The following is a 16,191-nucleotide window of genomic DNA, read 5'->3' as shown; positions in this document are numbered from 1 at the left end:
AACATTAATTGTGATGCACAGTGAACAATGCAGTTCAGGATATAATGCTGAATAAGAAAACCCCTGTTTTGTATTGTTTATTGTGCTTAGAGATTCACTGTTTAACATTATTTCAAGATAAACTCTAAAGTTGCATTGCTACTGAGAGTGTCAGATATTTTGCACCCCAACTTCTTCTCTAAAGGCTTGAGAACATTGATACAGTTTTAGTAGAAGGGGGTTGCTAATACAATGGGGCTCATCTTGCAATTCTCCCAAGGAATAACTATCAGTCCTGCTACAGCAGCTTCAGCGTCCCTAGGTGACCGCGCCACTGAGCCCGTGCTCGCTCCATCGCACCCCACTCCACGCCTGCTGCCACCCTGAAGGTAGATGCATCACGCTGGGGAGACTGCGCAACAGCAGCCCCCTCTCCCTCCAGCCCCCTAAACCTCCTCCCCGGCGCCGTGGCCTCCTGCGGCCACCTACAGATCTCCGGGTATCCACTACAGCCTGGGTCCCTTCTGCCCAGACTCTCCCTCAGGTGAGTCTCCACACCACCTCCATGTCTCCTCCCACCTGTACCGCACAACTGGCATCCTTTTGTCATTTGAGAAATGCCACACACACACACACACACATGCTCCTGTGCTCACTCTAAAGGGGACACCGCCTGTTCCTTTCTGCTCACCTCCCGGCTGCCGGCTGACTCTGTGAGCCGTGTCTGTGGTGGCTACGCCATGTGTGGGGAGCTAGGGGTTTAAAACAGCAGGGCTCCCATACTCCCTGAATGGCAAATATAAGTACTTCCAATTTATTACACAGTGGACTTCTTGTGAATCATCCTAACTTTCAGCTGACATGACTTATATCCGCTAATCAGTATGTGTGCAGTAAAAACTGCCATCATGTGTTTCTCTTGGAGTGGCCTTTTCTACTTTTTATTCTGTTGCTTCAGGTGAGATCATTTATTCCTTTATATGAAGAAGCTACTTCAAGAAATCACAAACTGTTACAACCATGGCCATTAACAATAAAAGTAACAGTTTACTGGGACTCAAACTGCTCCAAATACTATTCATAAGCTGTTCCTGGTTATATCACATTATATTACTCCACAATACTGAGAAATTATCTAAGATCATATCAAATATAGTTGAAACAAAGGAGCCCTGCTTGTGTTTAGAGAGAGTAAGAATTTAGGTTGAACATAAGCACTGGAGCTCTATAACATAGTGTTTATTGTATAGTATTTGTTGAATTTTAACAGCAGCAATACACATTTCTCCTTTCTCCACTATTTTTATCCGACAAAATCCTTTAAACTCTAACAGTTTCAGTAACATATAAATTACAACTTTCACTTTAAAGGTTGCCATACCACAGCACACTTAGTTAACAAAATATTTTACAAACAAGATGATATCACCCTCTCCATGATATTAATATGATATGTTCTCTGATCTGTAAACAGCTGGTTATCTTGCTTTTCCACGATAAGAGAAAGTGCTGAGGATTTACGCTTGGTGAGCACATTTGGGCTGAATCTTTCACACGTCACAAATTGCAGATGGGAAGCAGTGATCTTGAACAGCCGATCACATTTCCGTGACCATCTGACACCTTCCATTTAGGAAAATAATACTTTCTATCTTAGCATACCCCTCTGCAGCAGCCAGCAAAAGGAATTATGCCTGGTAGACTTTTGCTATTCACAAGTTTGGAGCTTCTCATTCTGTTTTGTTCCTTTGCACTGATTAGATTAAATGCTCACTCTTTAATCAGTCATTTAAAGCAGCAGGAATGTCGGCAGCTTGTGTTGTTTGGGTTTATTTTATGGACTTAAACATGAGAAATCATGCTTTAAGGTTAGCATTAAAGGAGATTTTATACTGTATGTAAAAGGTGGTCTGTCTGGGGTCTTCTCTTTGAAAACTGAGCAGTTTAAATCTCATGTAGCTGTTGTTATTTACTCTAACATGCCCAATAATGTTGCTGACAAAAATAGTTTTTACCCATAGAGGTAGAAATGGTATCTGAGTAATATGACAGATAAATATGAGTTGAGTTAACTGGTACAGAGAGTTGTAAATCACTGTGGTGTGATTCTTTGTCTCAAAGGGTTTAATTAGTCTGGAAATTCTTCTCTTATCTGATGACCCCCCTCCCCACCACCCCCCACCCTTCCTCCCTCCCTCTGCACACTGCAACAACTTACAACCATAAACGCCCTGCAATCTGAAGACCAGTGGCCTCAGGAGACTGACTTGCTACAAAGAGCTGAAAGAGTTGGAAATGGTCATTTTATTGCGTTAGAACAGCACGCTCGAGACTTGGGTAATGTAGTGCTAACTGAGCGCAAGTCCAGATAACAGTATGCAACTCTGAGGTGAAATACAGTGGATTACTGTAATGCTCTGCAGTGTCAAGTGCTTAGAAAGTGAGACAACACAAGAAGAGTAGTGCATAGCAACTGCTTTCTTAGCTGTATCGTACAGCGTATTTATTCTACAGTGTTATAGCTTTGTTGAAGCTAGTATTTTAAGTGCAGTGCTAATTCTCATCAGTCACTTCAGAGTTCATGTAGAAACAATTCACTCAGTTTAACTCCAAGTGGAAGATCTGCAGGCTGCCTGCCTGTCAAACAACATCAAACTATTCTGCTTCCATCTATTATAAATGCTGCCTATATGTGGCCTGTTATTGCTTGACGGTAGCATGGTGTTGCTCTATTTCATAGTACATGAACAAACCCATTTATCCCTATCTGTCATTTCATAACTTGTGAGGTATCTGTCACTTCTGGTCCCATGGGACTCCTATATGTAAGGTTTTTTTTTTTTACTTTAATTGAGCTCTTTATTTAATTGACAGTTTATTCTGTCCTAATAAGTCATTTAAATAAGCTTTGATTAGATTAACAAGAAGGTTGCTTCACTTTATTTTGAACCTGCAAACATTTGGTGTCAACCTGTTAATGATTAGGATTACATTACATGATTACTCATGTACAGGATCATGGGAAGGATGTTCTTAATTAAGATAATAAGATTAGATGGTTTAGTTCAGAAGTTTTTAAATGTAAGTGTAAGACATCCACGCCTCCTGGATCACACAGGGGAAGTCACATACTGTATTTAAGTGGGAAATAGCTTCATATAGAGTCTTGTTTTCATTATGTTTATGGATAAAGGCCGGTGTTGTGTGCTTTAGGGTGAAGGTGTATGGATTCTGAATATCCAACCAGGTCTTAGACCTACAACACAGTATGTGCACTGATGGATGTTGTATTAGGTTTCAGCCCTTTGTGTCTTCAGGCCTGCAGCTAGACCCCAGGTTGTGATACATTGCACTCATCACATAATAGTACACAAAAACACAACATGTTGTGTTAGACTTTATTTTCCAGCTTGCTGTTCTTTAACTTTACATCACTTCTGTGCTTGTGTTGTGCTTCCTTGTGTATGTGGCAGGGTGCTTTGTCACATATGATTTTAATAATCCTTTAATTCAGCATAATAAACAATATAAGGGCAGTGTAGTGCATATGATATTAGTTATACAGATGCAAAACTTGTGTGTGTTGTGTAAAGCACCTTCTTTTGAAGGACTAGCAGGAGCAGAATGAGATGAGGGGTTATTTTGGCGATGGAGATTAAGGCAGGGGCTTTTTGTCATTTGTGCGAGACAAGCCATTCATCCATCCAGTTCACAGCCAAAAAAAGGCTGGTCCCAGAAATTAGCAGTTTCAGCTCAGCAGCAAAGTCGTCGGGCTGTGAAGGCAGAGAGAAATTGACTAATTAGCAATGCGCACTAAAACTTGACGGTTCTCTCTATAACAGCGAGGGAAAGACTCGGTTTTTCTCCCCCTTTCTCTTTTCTTTCTTCCATAGATGTTTGAAATCGCAGTCATTTACGCTCGACAGTTTTTACAATAGCCTTGAGCCATAATTTTGCGAGTCTCTCCAGCATCCATACCCCTGCATGGTCTCTCTCCACCGGCCATGCACGACCGTTTCTCTCCCCAACCGTGGATTTCCTATTACTCTCGTTACGACTCACTGAGCCCCAGGCCCAAGGATAATGATGTGTTGTTTCTTGGTAGCATAATTTGTCACACGTATATTTCTTCTTCTTCTTCTCTTGCAGAAAGCACAGCTCCCTCTCACACACTCACACACTTCTTGTTAATTCAGAAGAACAAATGATCAACGTCAACAAATAACCTGAAATAGTGACTTTCTGAGTTGGAATCAATGGTTATTTTGAGACATCGCCGACCATAGACTTTAAAGGAAAAGGAGAATTCTTAAAAAAGGAAGAACAAAGGAAAATTCAAGTGGGATTATTGGAAACCTGAAGCTTTACTTTTCTTTTTTTGTCAAGAGCTGAAGTCAGGTAAGTTTGGCTCCTTCTCAGGCGAGCTGCTCACATCATTTAGTTGTGACAGGCGCTTTTAGTGAATCTGGCGACAACGTTACAGCACGCTTGTGTCAAGTTTACACACGTAGAAATAGCTTTTGGAAAACAATTGATATGTATTTTGCATTTAACTTTACCGAAAGATGCATTTCAGTTATTATGTATCGATACTCACGTCCGCGTAAGTCAGGTAGGCTAAAAAAGCGAAACGCATCCGTAGTGCTGCTGACGGCTCTGAGACAAACTAATTGCTTTTGTATGACTCCGTAAAACTGTGCCATGTGTAATGTCCTCGTTGTGTGGGAGAGCAGCTCGATAGGAGAAGGGAGAAGTGTTGTCTGAATGCTGCGTGTTCTCCGTCCACCGTAGCGGCTGTTTCTCTTTCTCTTCATCCGACAACTTCAGCCGTGTTACCGAGGGGGGAGAAAGCGCTGCAGCATCTCCGCCTCTGTCCGCGTTTTTTTGTTTTGACAGCGCCCTTCAGAACCCCTAAGCCTCCATTTAAATCATCGCTCTCGACTTAAGAATGAATAAGAGTGGCACGCTGTGGGAACTACTGCGTTTTTGTTTGTTGCTGTACGACCAGAGCTCAAAGTTGAAAGCGTCTGAAGCCGTGCTGGATGTAGATAGTCGCCGGCAGGCATGGCTGGATGGACGGGAGAGCTGTTCAATAACTTCCTCGAGAAATCGTTCTGTGTTGTAATAGCAGACTGAAAGCACCTATAGGCTGCGTGTGTTGTGCAAATAAATGACCTGAGGTAAATGGCTTGCATGGTTTATTTGTTGCCTAGGTGGCGTTCACAGTCAGGAAGTCATGTCCAGATCGGGTGATAGAACATCCACCTTTGACCCAACACACAGTGACACCCTGCTGCACGGGCTCAACCTCTTATGGAGAAAACAGCTGTTCTGTGATGTGACTCTCACTGCCCAGGGACAGCAGTTCCACTGCCACAAAGCCGTGCTGGCATCCTGCTCCCAGTATTTCAGATCTCTCTTCTCTTCCCATAATGTCATCAACAACGAGGGGAGCAAAGGGGACCAGGGCAGCAGTGGGACCCCCTCATCCTCTCCTGATGACAAGCTCATGACCCCCAGCGCCAGGCCCATTAATAACCTGGTACTTCAGGGCTGCTCCTCCATTGGACTACGCTTAGTGCTGGAGTACCTGTACACTGCCAACGTGACTCTTTCCCTGGACACAGTGGAAGAGGTGCTGTCAGTCAGCAAGATCCTCAACATCCCCCAGATTACAAAGCTCAGCGTGCAGTTCCTCAACGACCAGATCTCTGTGCAGAACTACAAGCAGATCTGCAAGATCGCCGCACTCCACGGACTGGATGAGACCAAGAAGCTGGCCAACAAGTACCTGGTGGAGGATGTGCTGCTGCTGAACTTTGAGGAGATGTGTGCCATGCTGGATGCTCTGCCACCTCCAGTGGAGTCAGAGCTGGCTCTGTTCCAGATGTCAGTCCTGTGGCTGGAGCATGACCGGGAGACTCGCATGCACTATGCCCCGGACCTTATGAAGAGGCTGCGTTTCGCCCTCATACCTGCTCCAGAGCTGGTGGAGAGGGTGCAGTCTGTTGACTTCATGAGGAGTGACCCAGTGTGCCAGAAGCTTCTCCTGGATGCCATGAACTACCACCTCATGCCCTTCAGGCAGCACTGCAGGCAGACCATGGCCAGCAGGTGAGGATGAGACAAAAATACACAGATACAAAAGACTTCACACACTCATAAGTTCAGTAATGAGCTACTTCAGAGAGGATACAAGCTGATTAAATGCCTCCCACTTGTTAAATTTAAACAAATTGCCAGCTCAAGTACTGCCCACTCACTCAAGTACTGGTCCCACTGCCCACATAGTCTGGACCATGTAGGTGGGCAATCGACCTGTGTGGTCTGAGGCCCACTTAATAAGGATATTTCGGGTTTCTTGTGCTAGATAGCCAGCTGTCAAGGGACTTCATCCACTCTGTGCTACACTGTAAGGTTACCTTATGTTTAAGAGGGGAAACAACTCTTTATTTCCTCACAAATCTGTCTTGTTTCTCTCTAACTGGTCTTGACAAGATGCTGCAAATTAGATAAAAGGTTGTGCTTTTAATGTGTAGCAACTCTTTTGATTATCATTTGAAATGCTTTGTTTAATTTGTCACCAGAATAACATGACACCACCGTTACAATCCTGATTTGAGTATGAAGACTGTCGAGTAGTTAAGGTTAAAATGAACAAAAAGTAAAACAGAGAATGAAATAAATCAGTGCATGTTTCGTATTTGGTAGGATGTAGTAATTTTAAAAAGCAAAATGTAGCAATGGTGTCAAGATTTATGTTGAATTAGCTAGTTCAACTAAAAAATAGGCCAAGCTGCATGTGTGACTTCCTTGTTTGTCCTGATTAGCACTTTAAGGAGCTAGAGAGTAGTCAGGCGTTGTCAGTGTGTTGATTGATTGACGGGGGTGTTGTCAGGTTTTGTTTACAGGTTTGATTGTACAGTCAAGCCTGAAATTTCTTACAAGCAGTGATGGCATCAGTGATACAATTTTAAACTTGCTGCTTACATCTAATAAGAGCATAAAATCCAAACCCGAAAGTGAAATATTGCACTAAAAGATCTTAAAGAGATTTTATTAATGCTTGTATCTATTCTTACATTATCCCAATTACACATCTATTCATACATACAGACCTAAATGAGCAAAGAATAAGGAATCCTCATAATTAGTTTCACATGCCACTGTTTCTCTCCTCTCTCAATTAATCACCATTATCTATGTCCAGGGGCTCATTTGCATATGAATAACCCCAAAACACTTCACAGTGGGCCAGTAGAAGAGAGAATGTACCAAGACGATGGGGATTTTCTCAAGCATAAAAAAGTGAAAAAGGATAAAAGGTGCATGTGGCTGAATTTAAAGGCCAGCTTCTCTTAATAATTTCTACTGCATATTGTGATTAATTGGTGGATTTGTTCTCAAAATCCATGAGGAGTCAGATAATGGTCATTAATGTACAGTAAAGTGTTCTGCTTTTTGGGTTATATATCAAATGCAAACAGCAGGAAATATCTCAGAGATGTCACATGAATCACTGCAGCCAATGAAATGGAGACATTGTATAGGCAGGTTTATGCACTCTATTGCGCTTTTGGCCTCCAGCGTGGCACAATGCATGACCCTCATCGCTTCACAGCTAATTGAAAAGATGTCTTTAGAGTATCATAACCATTCAATAACACTTCAAAGACATAAGTACGCAGTTTAGCAATTTTTGGGTAATCATGATCAATGCTGCCACATAGTGCAGAATCAGTGAGAGTTGTGCCCAGACAGTGGCTGATATTTTTGAAATCATTCACAGGTTATTTAATTCACAAATTAAGTGGGGGGTGCAGGGCAAATGCTGTTTACAGCATCTAAGTAAGTGTGTTGATTAAGAAATTAAGGGTACATTTCAGGTTGTGCACATTTTTGCCTTTGGTGCTTTATTTCAACTCTTAATACCTGTTTTGTTCTCCGTTTCCCAACACTTGTCCACACACCCACACTTTTGACATTACAGAATCCGTTCCAATAAGAGGATGCTGTTACTGGTGGGTGGTTTGCCTCCTGGACCTGATCGTCTCCCTAGCAATTTAGTCCAGTACTATGACGACGAGAAAAAGACATGGAAGATCCTCACAAGTGAGTAGCAAAAGCTCTGCTGCTACTTTTTTTTCACCTGGGGCATCTTGTGTTAGTGGCTTTTTATGATGAGACAAAGTTGTTCCTATGGATGACTTTAACACAGGTTAATTTCCACAGAAAATGAGGGGAAGGAGTTCCCTAAATCCTTTAGGTAATAATGTATCACTATCACTTTTAATATAAGTTTTTAATCAGAGCGTGACTTCACAGCACTGTGGAGCTTCATGCCCGGTTTCCCTTGTTTTTGCTGAAATATGCTGGCAGGATGCATGATGAGATTTACGGGAATCTAATGATCTATTGTGGCAGAGATGGAACAATAATGAATGCAACTTTTCCTCAATAGCTTTTAAATGTAGCTTGATTATTATACTCACTACATGACATCGATTATGTTATACATACAAAATACATATACTAAAAATAAGCAGCGTATGAGATTTCTGTATAATAAATAAAGTGATAAATTGGGCTGCATATGCAAACATATAAAGCAAATTACATGAAGTGATTTAAAATGACTTAGAATAGAAAAATAAAGAATATAAGGATGTAACCCATAAGCTGCAAGATCTCGGATTAAAATATTGATTTTATATTGTCACACTGAAATGCTGTTATCACAACGTCTCTTTTCTATCCATTCTATTGGCTTTAAGACAAAATAATTGAAGGACACAGACATCACAGCATTCACCTCTGTAAAGTGCACTATGCTCTCCTTTCTCTCTGTCTTCAGTGACCTTTTGAGGCTCACCACTATATTGTTGCCATATTGCAAAGGTCAAACAAGTGCTAATGGGAGACCTTTTTGGTGCTTTGCATCATCATTGCCGGACATATTGAATTTTTTGTCCTTTAGTTTTGGTTGGAGCCATATCTCAGTGAGGCCTCTCCATTCGTACATATTAGTCATAGTTTTGTTTTCTGTCAGTCTGCCACAGTGCTGTTTATATTCCTACTTTATGGCCCCAGATTTAAAGCTACTGTTAGGAGATTTTTAACTGGTTAGGAACTCACTGAAGTTAGCATTGGTGTCTCCTTATGGCCTTAAGAAGCAAAAGAGAGCATTGGGGATAAGATTAAGTCTGTATTGTTAATTTTAAAGCTTGTAATCACTGCCATGAGGTAGGTGTCAGGCTAGGCGCTTTAAGGTGCAGTGTGTAATAGTGGTTTTAGAAAGTACTGATACACAAAAATTGCGCAGTAATGTATCGATATTTTGAAATGCTGTATCGATATTTTATTGGTTAATAATTTACTTGGTTGGTGTGGTAGTTTTGTGAGGAAATTCAACCTTGACCACTCGTTGGCAGCGGACATTTTGCCATTTGACTCTTCCCTCTTATCTTCTTTTTAGACATTGAAATCACGAGGGCCCTCTGGCCTGAGCAAGTTGCAGGCTGCAACCAATGATACTGGCTTCTGCTGCATTCAAAGCAGATGTGTGTACTTATTTAAGCTTCCAAAACATTAAAGACAGTACAGTTGTAGACTGTAGAAGAGTCAAGTCATTTGAAGGATATGCCACGCAAGAGTGAAATATTCAGACAATCTGCGAGCTCACAGCTAGACATCATAGCAATAGCACAGCTAATGGTTAACAGAAACATGTAGATGCCTCTCAATCAACAATGGAACAAGTCAGCATGTTGAGCTACCAGTGGCCTCTACTCATGCAACCATATTTAGACAGTCAATACTTAGTAACACTTAGTTTTATTTGTAAGGACCTGTGCCGTCTTAGTATGTTAGGAATGACAGCTTCGAAATATGAAAACACTGTAGCCTGTTACATTATGTTCTCCCCATAATGCAGTCCACCAGTCCTTTAAGTTGGGCATGAGGACCAGCTTGTCTCTCATAGTCTCCCTCAACAAACACCTTGAAATTAAGTACAGACAAACAAACTGATACAACGTGAAATATAAAAGATCGGCATACATTTACTCTGTATTGATTTCTTTATTACTCTATTCTTTCAAAAAGGATTGTCTTCATCTTCAGATTGCACAAAGATAGTTATAATGCTGGGTGTTGCAGGACTATATTTTTATTACCCACACCGATGAAATCGGCAGGAGGTTATGTAAAGGGTTCTGTATCTTTATTAGTTTCTATGTGTACAAGATAACTCGAGAACGGAAAGTCGGATCTTCACCAAACTTTCAGGGAATATTAGGATAGTGACAGGGAAGAATCACTTAGATTTTGGTGATGATCCGCGCACCCATTCGTTTTTTCTCAGACTTCGAAATTTTGAACACCATAGTAGTTAATGGGAGCATAAGTTCCTTGGTGGTACTGCCTAGGCGTGGGTCTGCCGCCTCAGATGGCCATTCTAGTTATATAATAGTGTTAAAAAGCTTGTGTTTCTATATCTGTCAAGATGTATCAAGTTAAGTGTGATTAACCAATGTCGACAGTTAGTCCACTAGTTTTTAAAATCATGATCAATCACATGCGTTTATTGTCCTCTTCAACACACTTAGGTTAAGGCACGTCAGCGTCTCCCTGCAGTCACAGTGATTTAAGATAAGTCCTCCACTGCTCCTTACTGTCTCATTTTATTTTAAAGGACTAACAGACAGCTCAGCAAACAAGTCAGAAGTCATCTGAACCTTTTTAATTTTTTCTTATGTTATTTTTCAATTCATAACAAGTTCCTTTTTCTGTGGTTAAGTTCATGTTAAAATCTTCGATCTACTGATCAAAGCATGTCTGTATGCAAACAGGAAGTCATTTACCCTTAGTTTAAGACAGTAGAAAAATCAAAAATGAAACAAAAACAGTTTAAAATGCAAAATAATGGAATTTTTAAATGCAATATAAAGGGTACGATTGACCTGGATTAACTACAGAAATTCTTAAATTAATTGTGATTAAGAATTGTAATCTATTGACAGCCCTAGTAGCAATACTATGTTAAAAAATTTAGTTTACCACAATATATCATATCTGCACCCCTGTATTGTGATATGTATTATATCACCAGATTCTTGGCAATACACAGCCCTAGTGTGTAATTTTCACCTGATGGCATCTAGTGAAACAGATATTTATAAGTAGGCCATTATAAAATTAGTGTTTTATCACCTGTACCTATAGAGTTGTTTAATTTTTATTAACTTGGAATTATTATTACACAGTAGGGTCCCCTCCATGGTCTTCATCATCTTGCATTTTGCATATTTCTACAGTACCACAAAAGGGACAAAATATCAGACTTTTTTGTATTCCACTGATTGCAACATTTAACACCTGAAGTGAGCATTGCAAACTATTACCTGACAGTTGGATTTCGTTAATATTCACAACTGTACCTTTAAATGGTCCTGGCAAACTGCCTTTTCTTTTTACATTCTCTGGAGCGAAAAAATCACAGTGAGGGATCTGTTTGACCAATTGGAAACTGCCCGATAAGAGGTATGTTTTTTTCCAGAAATTGAAATTACTAAGAATTTATCACATAAATTGGCATATTAAAGGAAATGCTTTGTCCACAGGCGTTGCCAAAATCAACACAAATCAATAGTTCTGTATAAGAGCTTTAAGCCAAGCCTTTGTTTTTGAGGTTTGAGGAGTCTAACATTCAGAGAAAGTTTTGATTTTATTCTGTCTTTGTTTGAATTACAGTATTTCATGGTGGTCATTTTGTATTTCCTAGCTCATGTTTGGTTGCATCCTACTAAAGGAGCCATACATATATTATAGCCTGAGACTCTGGGGTCTATATTGGCAATTTCTCATTTAACTCACACTCCTGGGTATAAACTACAACAAGCAAAAGGTCAACAGGGATTTCCATCGCTCAAAACTAAAAAGTTAACACTCAAATGGTCCGTGTCCAAGTGGAAGGACAAAACTGCAAAATCATCCCCTCAACACATCAGTGACCATCTGATGTAGCCTCCACACAATGGATGTGGAATGAAGATTATTAACATTCAATCATAACTTTTCAATGAGGCGAAACCTGAGAGGGACAGCCTTTGATTAAGACATTCATCAACACAATTTGGGGAGAATCTGATCCCTCTCTGGCTGTGTCACATAGATCTGCCGCTCGGTGATTCCAGTGTAAAGTTTGCCATCTAGTGTACCCACAGCAGCGTGAACGAACATAAGACAAAGGCAGGCATGGGCTCAGCCACAATGCTTCACTCTACTCCTCCTAGTTCTCTGTAAACCAACCTGAAATTACAATCTCCCTATCGGAAATGGACCTCATCTATGCCGCATGGCATAGAACAAAGGAATTCAGCTCAGTGGGATGCGATTGTAATGGTTGTTAAAGGCACGTCAGAGCTCGAGCAGCAGTGGTGCATTAGCTGTGGAGTCATTCAACCAACCCCGACTGTGCCTCTATGCAGAGGTTTCTGACTCCCTCTAGTGAGCCCTAGAGCTCACTGTAGACTGGAGTGATGGCGTCCATCTCACAGAGGACGTGCTCATTCTGCCCTCCTATGGCTGTTTGCCCCAGGGGTTAGTGGGAGATTTAGGCAAGAAGAGGGCATAGGTAGATTAATTTCTAACTTTTTTCAGGAGATAGTTTCCTGTAAAGTCTTATACAGTTAAGAGGGAAAATAAATGGATGTATTTTATTATTTTCATTACTTTCAATCATTATAAAATACCACTTATCCCACTGTTTACCAATGTAACTGTGACACCTGTAGAGATAGGGCAAATGTTCCAAATCCTCCCACAGCACTCCTCATACTGTAGCCTGTGACATACTGTAGAGCAATAATCTCCTTTTCACACGTGTATAAGATGATTCTTAGTACAAGTACAAGTCGGTAGACATCAAATAAAAAGCCGCTCATCCATGTCCTATATACTGCTGACTGAATGATAATGTAAATAGCATGTAAGGGAATTTGGCAGTCATATGGCACTCGTCTTTGAGGTGCACTGGAGGCAGGCAACCTAATCCCCTCGTTCAAGATAAAGCTGTGTTTAGGGTATGTAGTATTAGTTCCTATCTGAGACTCCCCTCCCATAGAGGACCGGCACATGTCAGCCAGCCAGAGTGAGATTGCAGGGAGAGGCCAATTGGAAAGAAACGAGATTCAAGGCTGTCTAATTTTGCAGCAACTGCGATCCATCAGGCGTTGGGGAGGTGACAGTGGAAATGACTGATGGAGACAGACAGGTGGGCTTTAACATTCCACTGATTTGTGCTCAAAAAGCACCGGGCCTGAGATTTATTGAGTGAACACGATCATGTTCATTATGACTGTCACCTAAGACCATTTCTCTACATCTCAATGGGGTCACTTCAGCAGGAGGAGAAGAAGATGGAGGAGAGGAGGGGAGCACAAAAACATACACAAGGGGAAAATCCTCCACAAGGGGACCCTCTGTTGCTCAAGGCTTGTAGCCATTTGTGACAACTTGTGCTGACACATTCTTTTGAACATGATGCAGTAAAGATCATATTTATTAGACATAATATATTTAAAAAGCCAAAATTTGTATAATTTTAATACAACTGAAATGCTTGATTGAATACTATTGTTGTAACAAAGAGTAGCGTGTTTACTCTGCCCTGTATTTTTCATTTGTTCCACTTTGAGAGTCAACAGGCTTGATTCCCCTCAAGAAATCTCTCTCTCTAGATGGATGAATGAAAGGTTACAAAACAAAAGCAATGAGCAGCAATAAATCCACCAATGCTGGCTCATATTGATGGTTGTGAAATTCGTGTTAGTCACTGCAACAAGCTTGTTCTTTAGTGATGAGTGCATGGTACAATTAAATCAATCTTGACATTAACGTGTAGTAGAAGCAGCCTTTGTTGAACAATAGGACACTCAGTACAGCAGAATGAATATAGTCATCACATGAGAAATGTGTACTGACAGTAAAAATATTTCTAAGAAATATGGGAACTGGGAAGCCATGGGTTCAGTGCCCAGCTCTTCACTCCAAGGTTAGTTAACCCAAAAAAAAATTATAAAAAATGAAAATGTAAAACCATTTTAGTTTACTGAAAAAAACAAGGCTTTACAATAAGAAACTAAAACTGTATTGTGTGCTTATATATGTAACTAGAATGAAATCAAATTAGAGTAAAAACTTCCTTAGTTTTAGTGTTAGACAGCAGCAACCTGACTGACATGTACAGCAAATTCTGGGGAGTGTTAAGTAGCCTGATTTGAATGAAGCAGACTTCACATAATGGTGACGTTAATGTGTATGAATTAAATTATAAATGAATGAACACTTTACATACTAGGTTCTGCCATCAGTGTGTGAATGTGCTGTGAATGGGTGAATCTGACATGCAGTGTGAAAGTACTTTTGAGATAAAGTGCCATAAACGTACAATTTACCAGTTCATTAAACCAGAATGAGTTTTTGATTAAAGCTTTATTTAGTCAAAGTTATTTTGGTGGTGCAGTTGTTTATTCAATAAACTTTTTAGAACCATTTTTGTCATTTTAGCTGCTTTTTGCATTTTTTTTTCTATTATATAAATACCCTCAAGGACACTTGTCTGACATCACAGTTTGATTGTGAATTTGACTTGAAGCTCTAAGTGCCTTTTGTTTCCCCAGGTGTCTTACCAAAATTAATACCAACATTTTAAATTAAAACTTGCTGATACTTATATGTTTGGTTTCTGTTTAAACATAACGCAAGGTAGGACCTAGTTAAGGAAAAAACGTATACACTACTGTATTTTGATTTTTCCAGGGATGCACTGTATTATTGTCAGGATATTGGTATTGGCAGATTTTAGCTGAGAAAGTTAAATATCTGTATTGATAGATTTTAGCATTTTGCCCATATTCACAGCAGATGAATCAGCCGCACATATCAGCAGTAAATATACAGTGCTTAACAAATTTATTAGACCACCTGTCTCAGAGACCATCCAGCATCATGAAGTGCTTTAATGCGGGCTCTTTCATTTTCAGTGAGCTCTCCACATTTTACCATTTTGAACAGGAATGAGAAATTTCAAACTGAATTCACTCAAATTTGAGCCCGCTCATTGAGCTTCTCTGAGAAGTCAGAAATTAATCAAGCATAACATTCAACCACTAAAACTCATTTTTATGTTCAGGAATGCAAGTAAATAACTATAATTTGACATATTAATCAATAAATAATAATGTGCTTTACTATTTTTTTTTTTTGTTTGTTTTGTAAATCAGTAAATTTGAAAATTCATGGATAACAATAATAATTATATTTTAGCATTAGAAATATCATTTGGGTTAAAGAACTTCTACATATTGGTGTATTAACCATTGCAGAAACATAAAAAATGATTTTGGGAATTACCAATGCTGTTAATTTAGGGCAGCTGTGGCATACACCTTACTTTGGGTGGTGGTCTAAAAAAATTGTTAAGCACTGTATATTGGCCTCTAATATTGGCAAAATGTAAAACTGTACTCCAAATACACTGATTAATTCTTAAATCCAGGAAGAAAGCAGCACAGTAGAATGGTTAAAACATTGTCACCAGTAAATCCAACCATGGACACGGGTTGTATACATCAAACAGATAAAACGGTGACATGGGGTAAATGTTCTGGCTGTGATTTGGTACTCTGAGACATAAAATGTATATGATCGTTTAAAATACAATTTAAATTTCTATGATTTTTAGTTATTAGAAATGACCTCTTGCAGTCCACCTATCAATCAACCAATCAGTCAGTCAATCTTTGTTTATGTAGCGCCATAACCAAAATTATCTCAAGACAGTGTACAAAGTGGGCAGGTCTAGACCATACTCTGTTGTGGCCTATTATAATAGATAAGCGTTAATCATTAATATTATAATAAGGACTACCGTGAATTTATTACTACCAGATTTAGCAGTGAAGTAGTATTGCTCTTGGATTCAATAAAACTGTTCTAGTAATGATAGCAAGAATGATGTTAATAGATAAAGCAATGATCACTGTAATACTGACATTAGCAAAAATAGATGAAGGTGATAATTATAGTAGTTATAATAATAACAATAATATTAATAATCATTACTTCTGCCATGGAGGTTATGTGATCAGGTGGGTTTGTTCGTTTGTTCATTTGTTTGTTAGCAACATAAGTCAAAAAGTCATGGACGGA

At 39.7% G+C, this 16,191-nt stretch overlaps 1 protein-coding gene across 1 annotated transcript in view; it reads left to right on the top strand.

The window, feature by feature from the left end:
* Nucleotides 1-372: 372 nt before the first annotated feature.
* The window catches only part of klhl14 (kelch-like family member 14), a 28,745-nt gene continuing 12,926 nt past the window's right edge, over nt 373-16,191 (top strand). Inside the window, 5 exon segments of the mRNA XM_041804247.1 lie at nt 373-412; nt 415-461; nt 463-523; nt 5,193-6,093; nt 7,970-8,091. Of these exon segments, the coding sequence (XP_041660181.1) occupies nt 373-412; nt 415-461; nt 463-523; nt 5,193-6,093; nt 7,970-8,091 (1,171 nt within the window).

This window comes from Cheilinus undulatus, linkage group 13 (genome assembly GCF_018320785.1).
Source record: "Cheilinus undulatus linkage group 13, ASM1832078v1, whole genome shotgun sequence".
Taxonomy (NCBI): Eukaryota; Metazoa; Chordata; class Actinopteri; order Labriformes; family Labridae; genus Cheilinus; species Cheilinus undulatus.
This window is presented reverse-complemented; position numbering and strand designations above follow the sequence as displayed.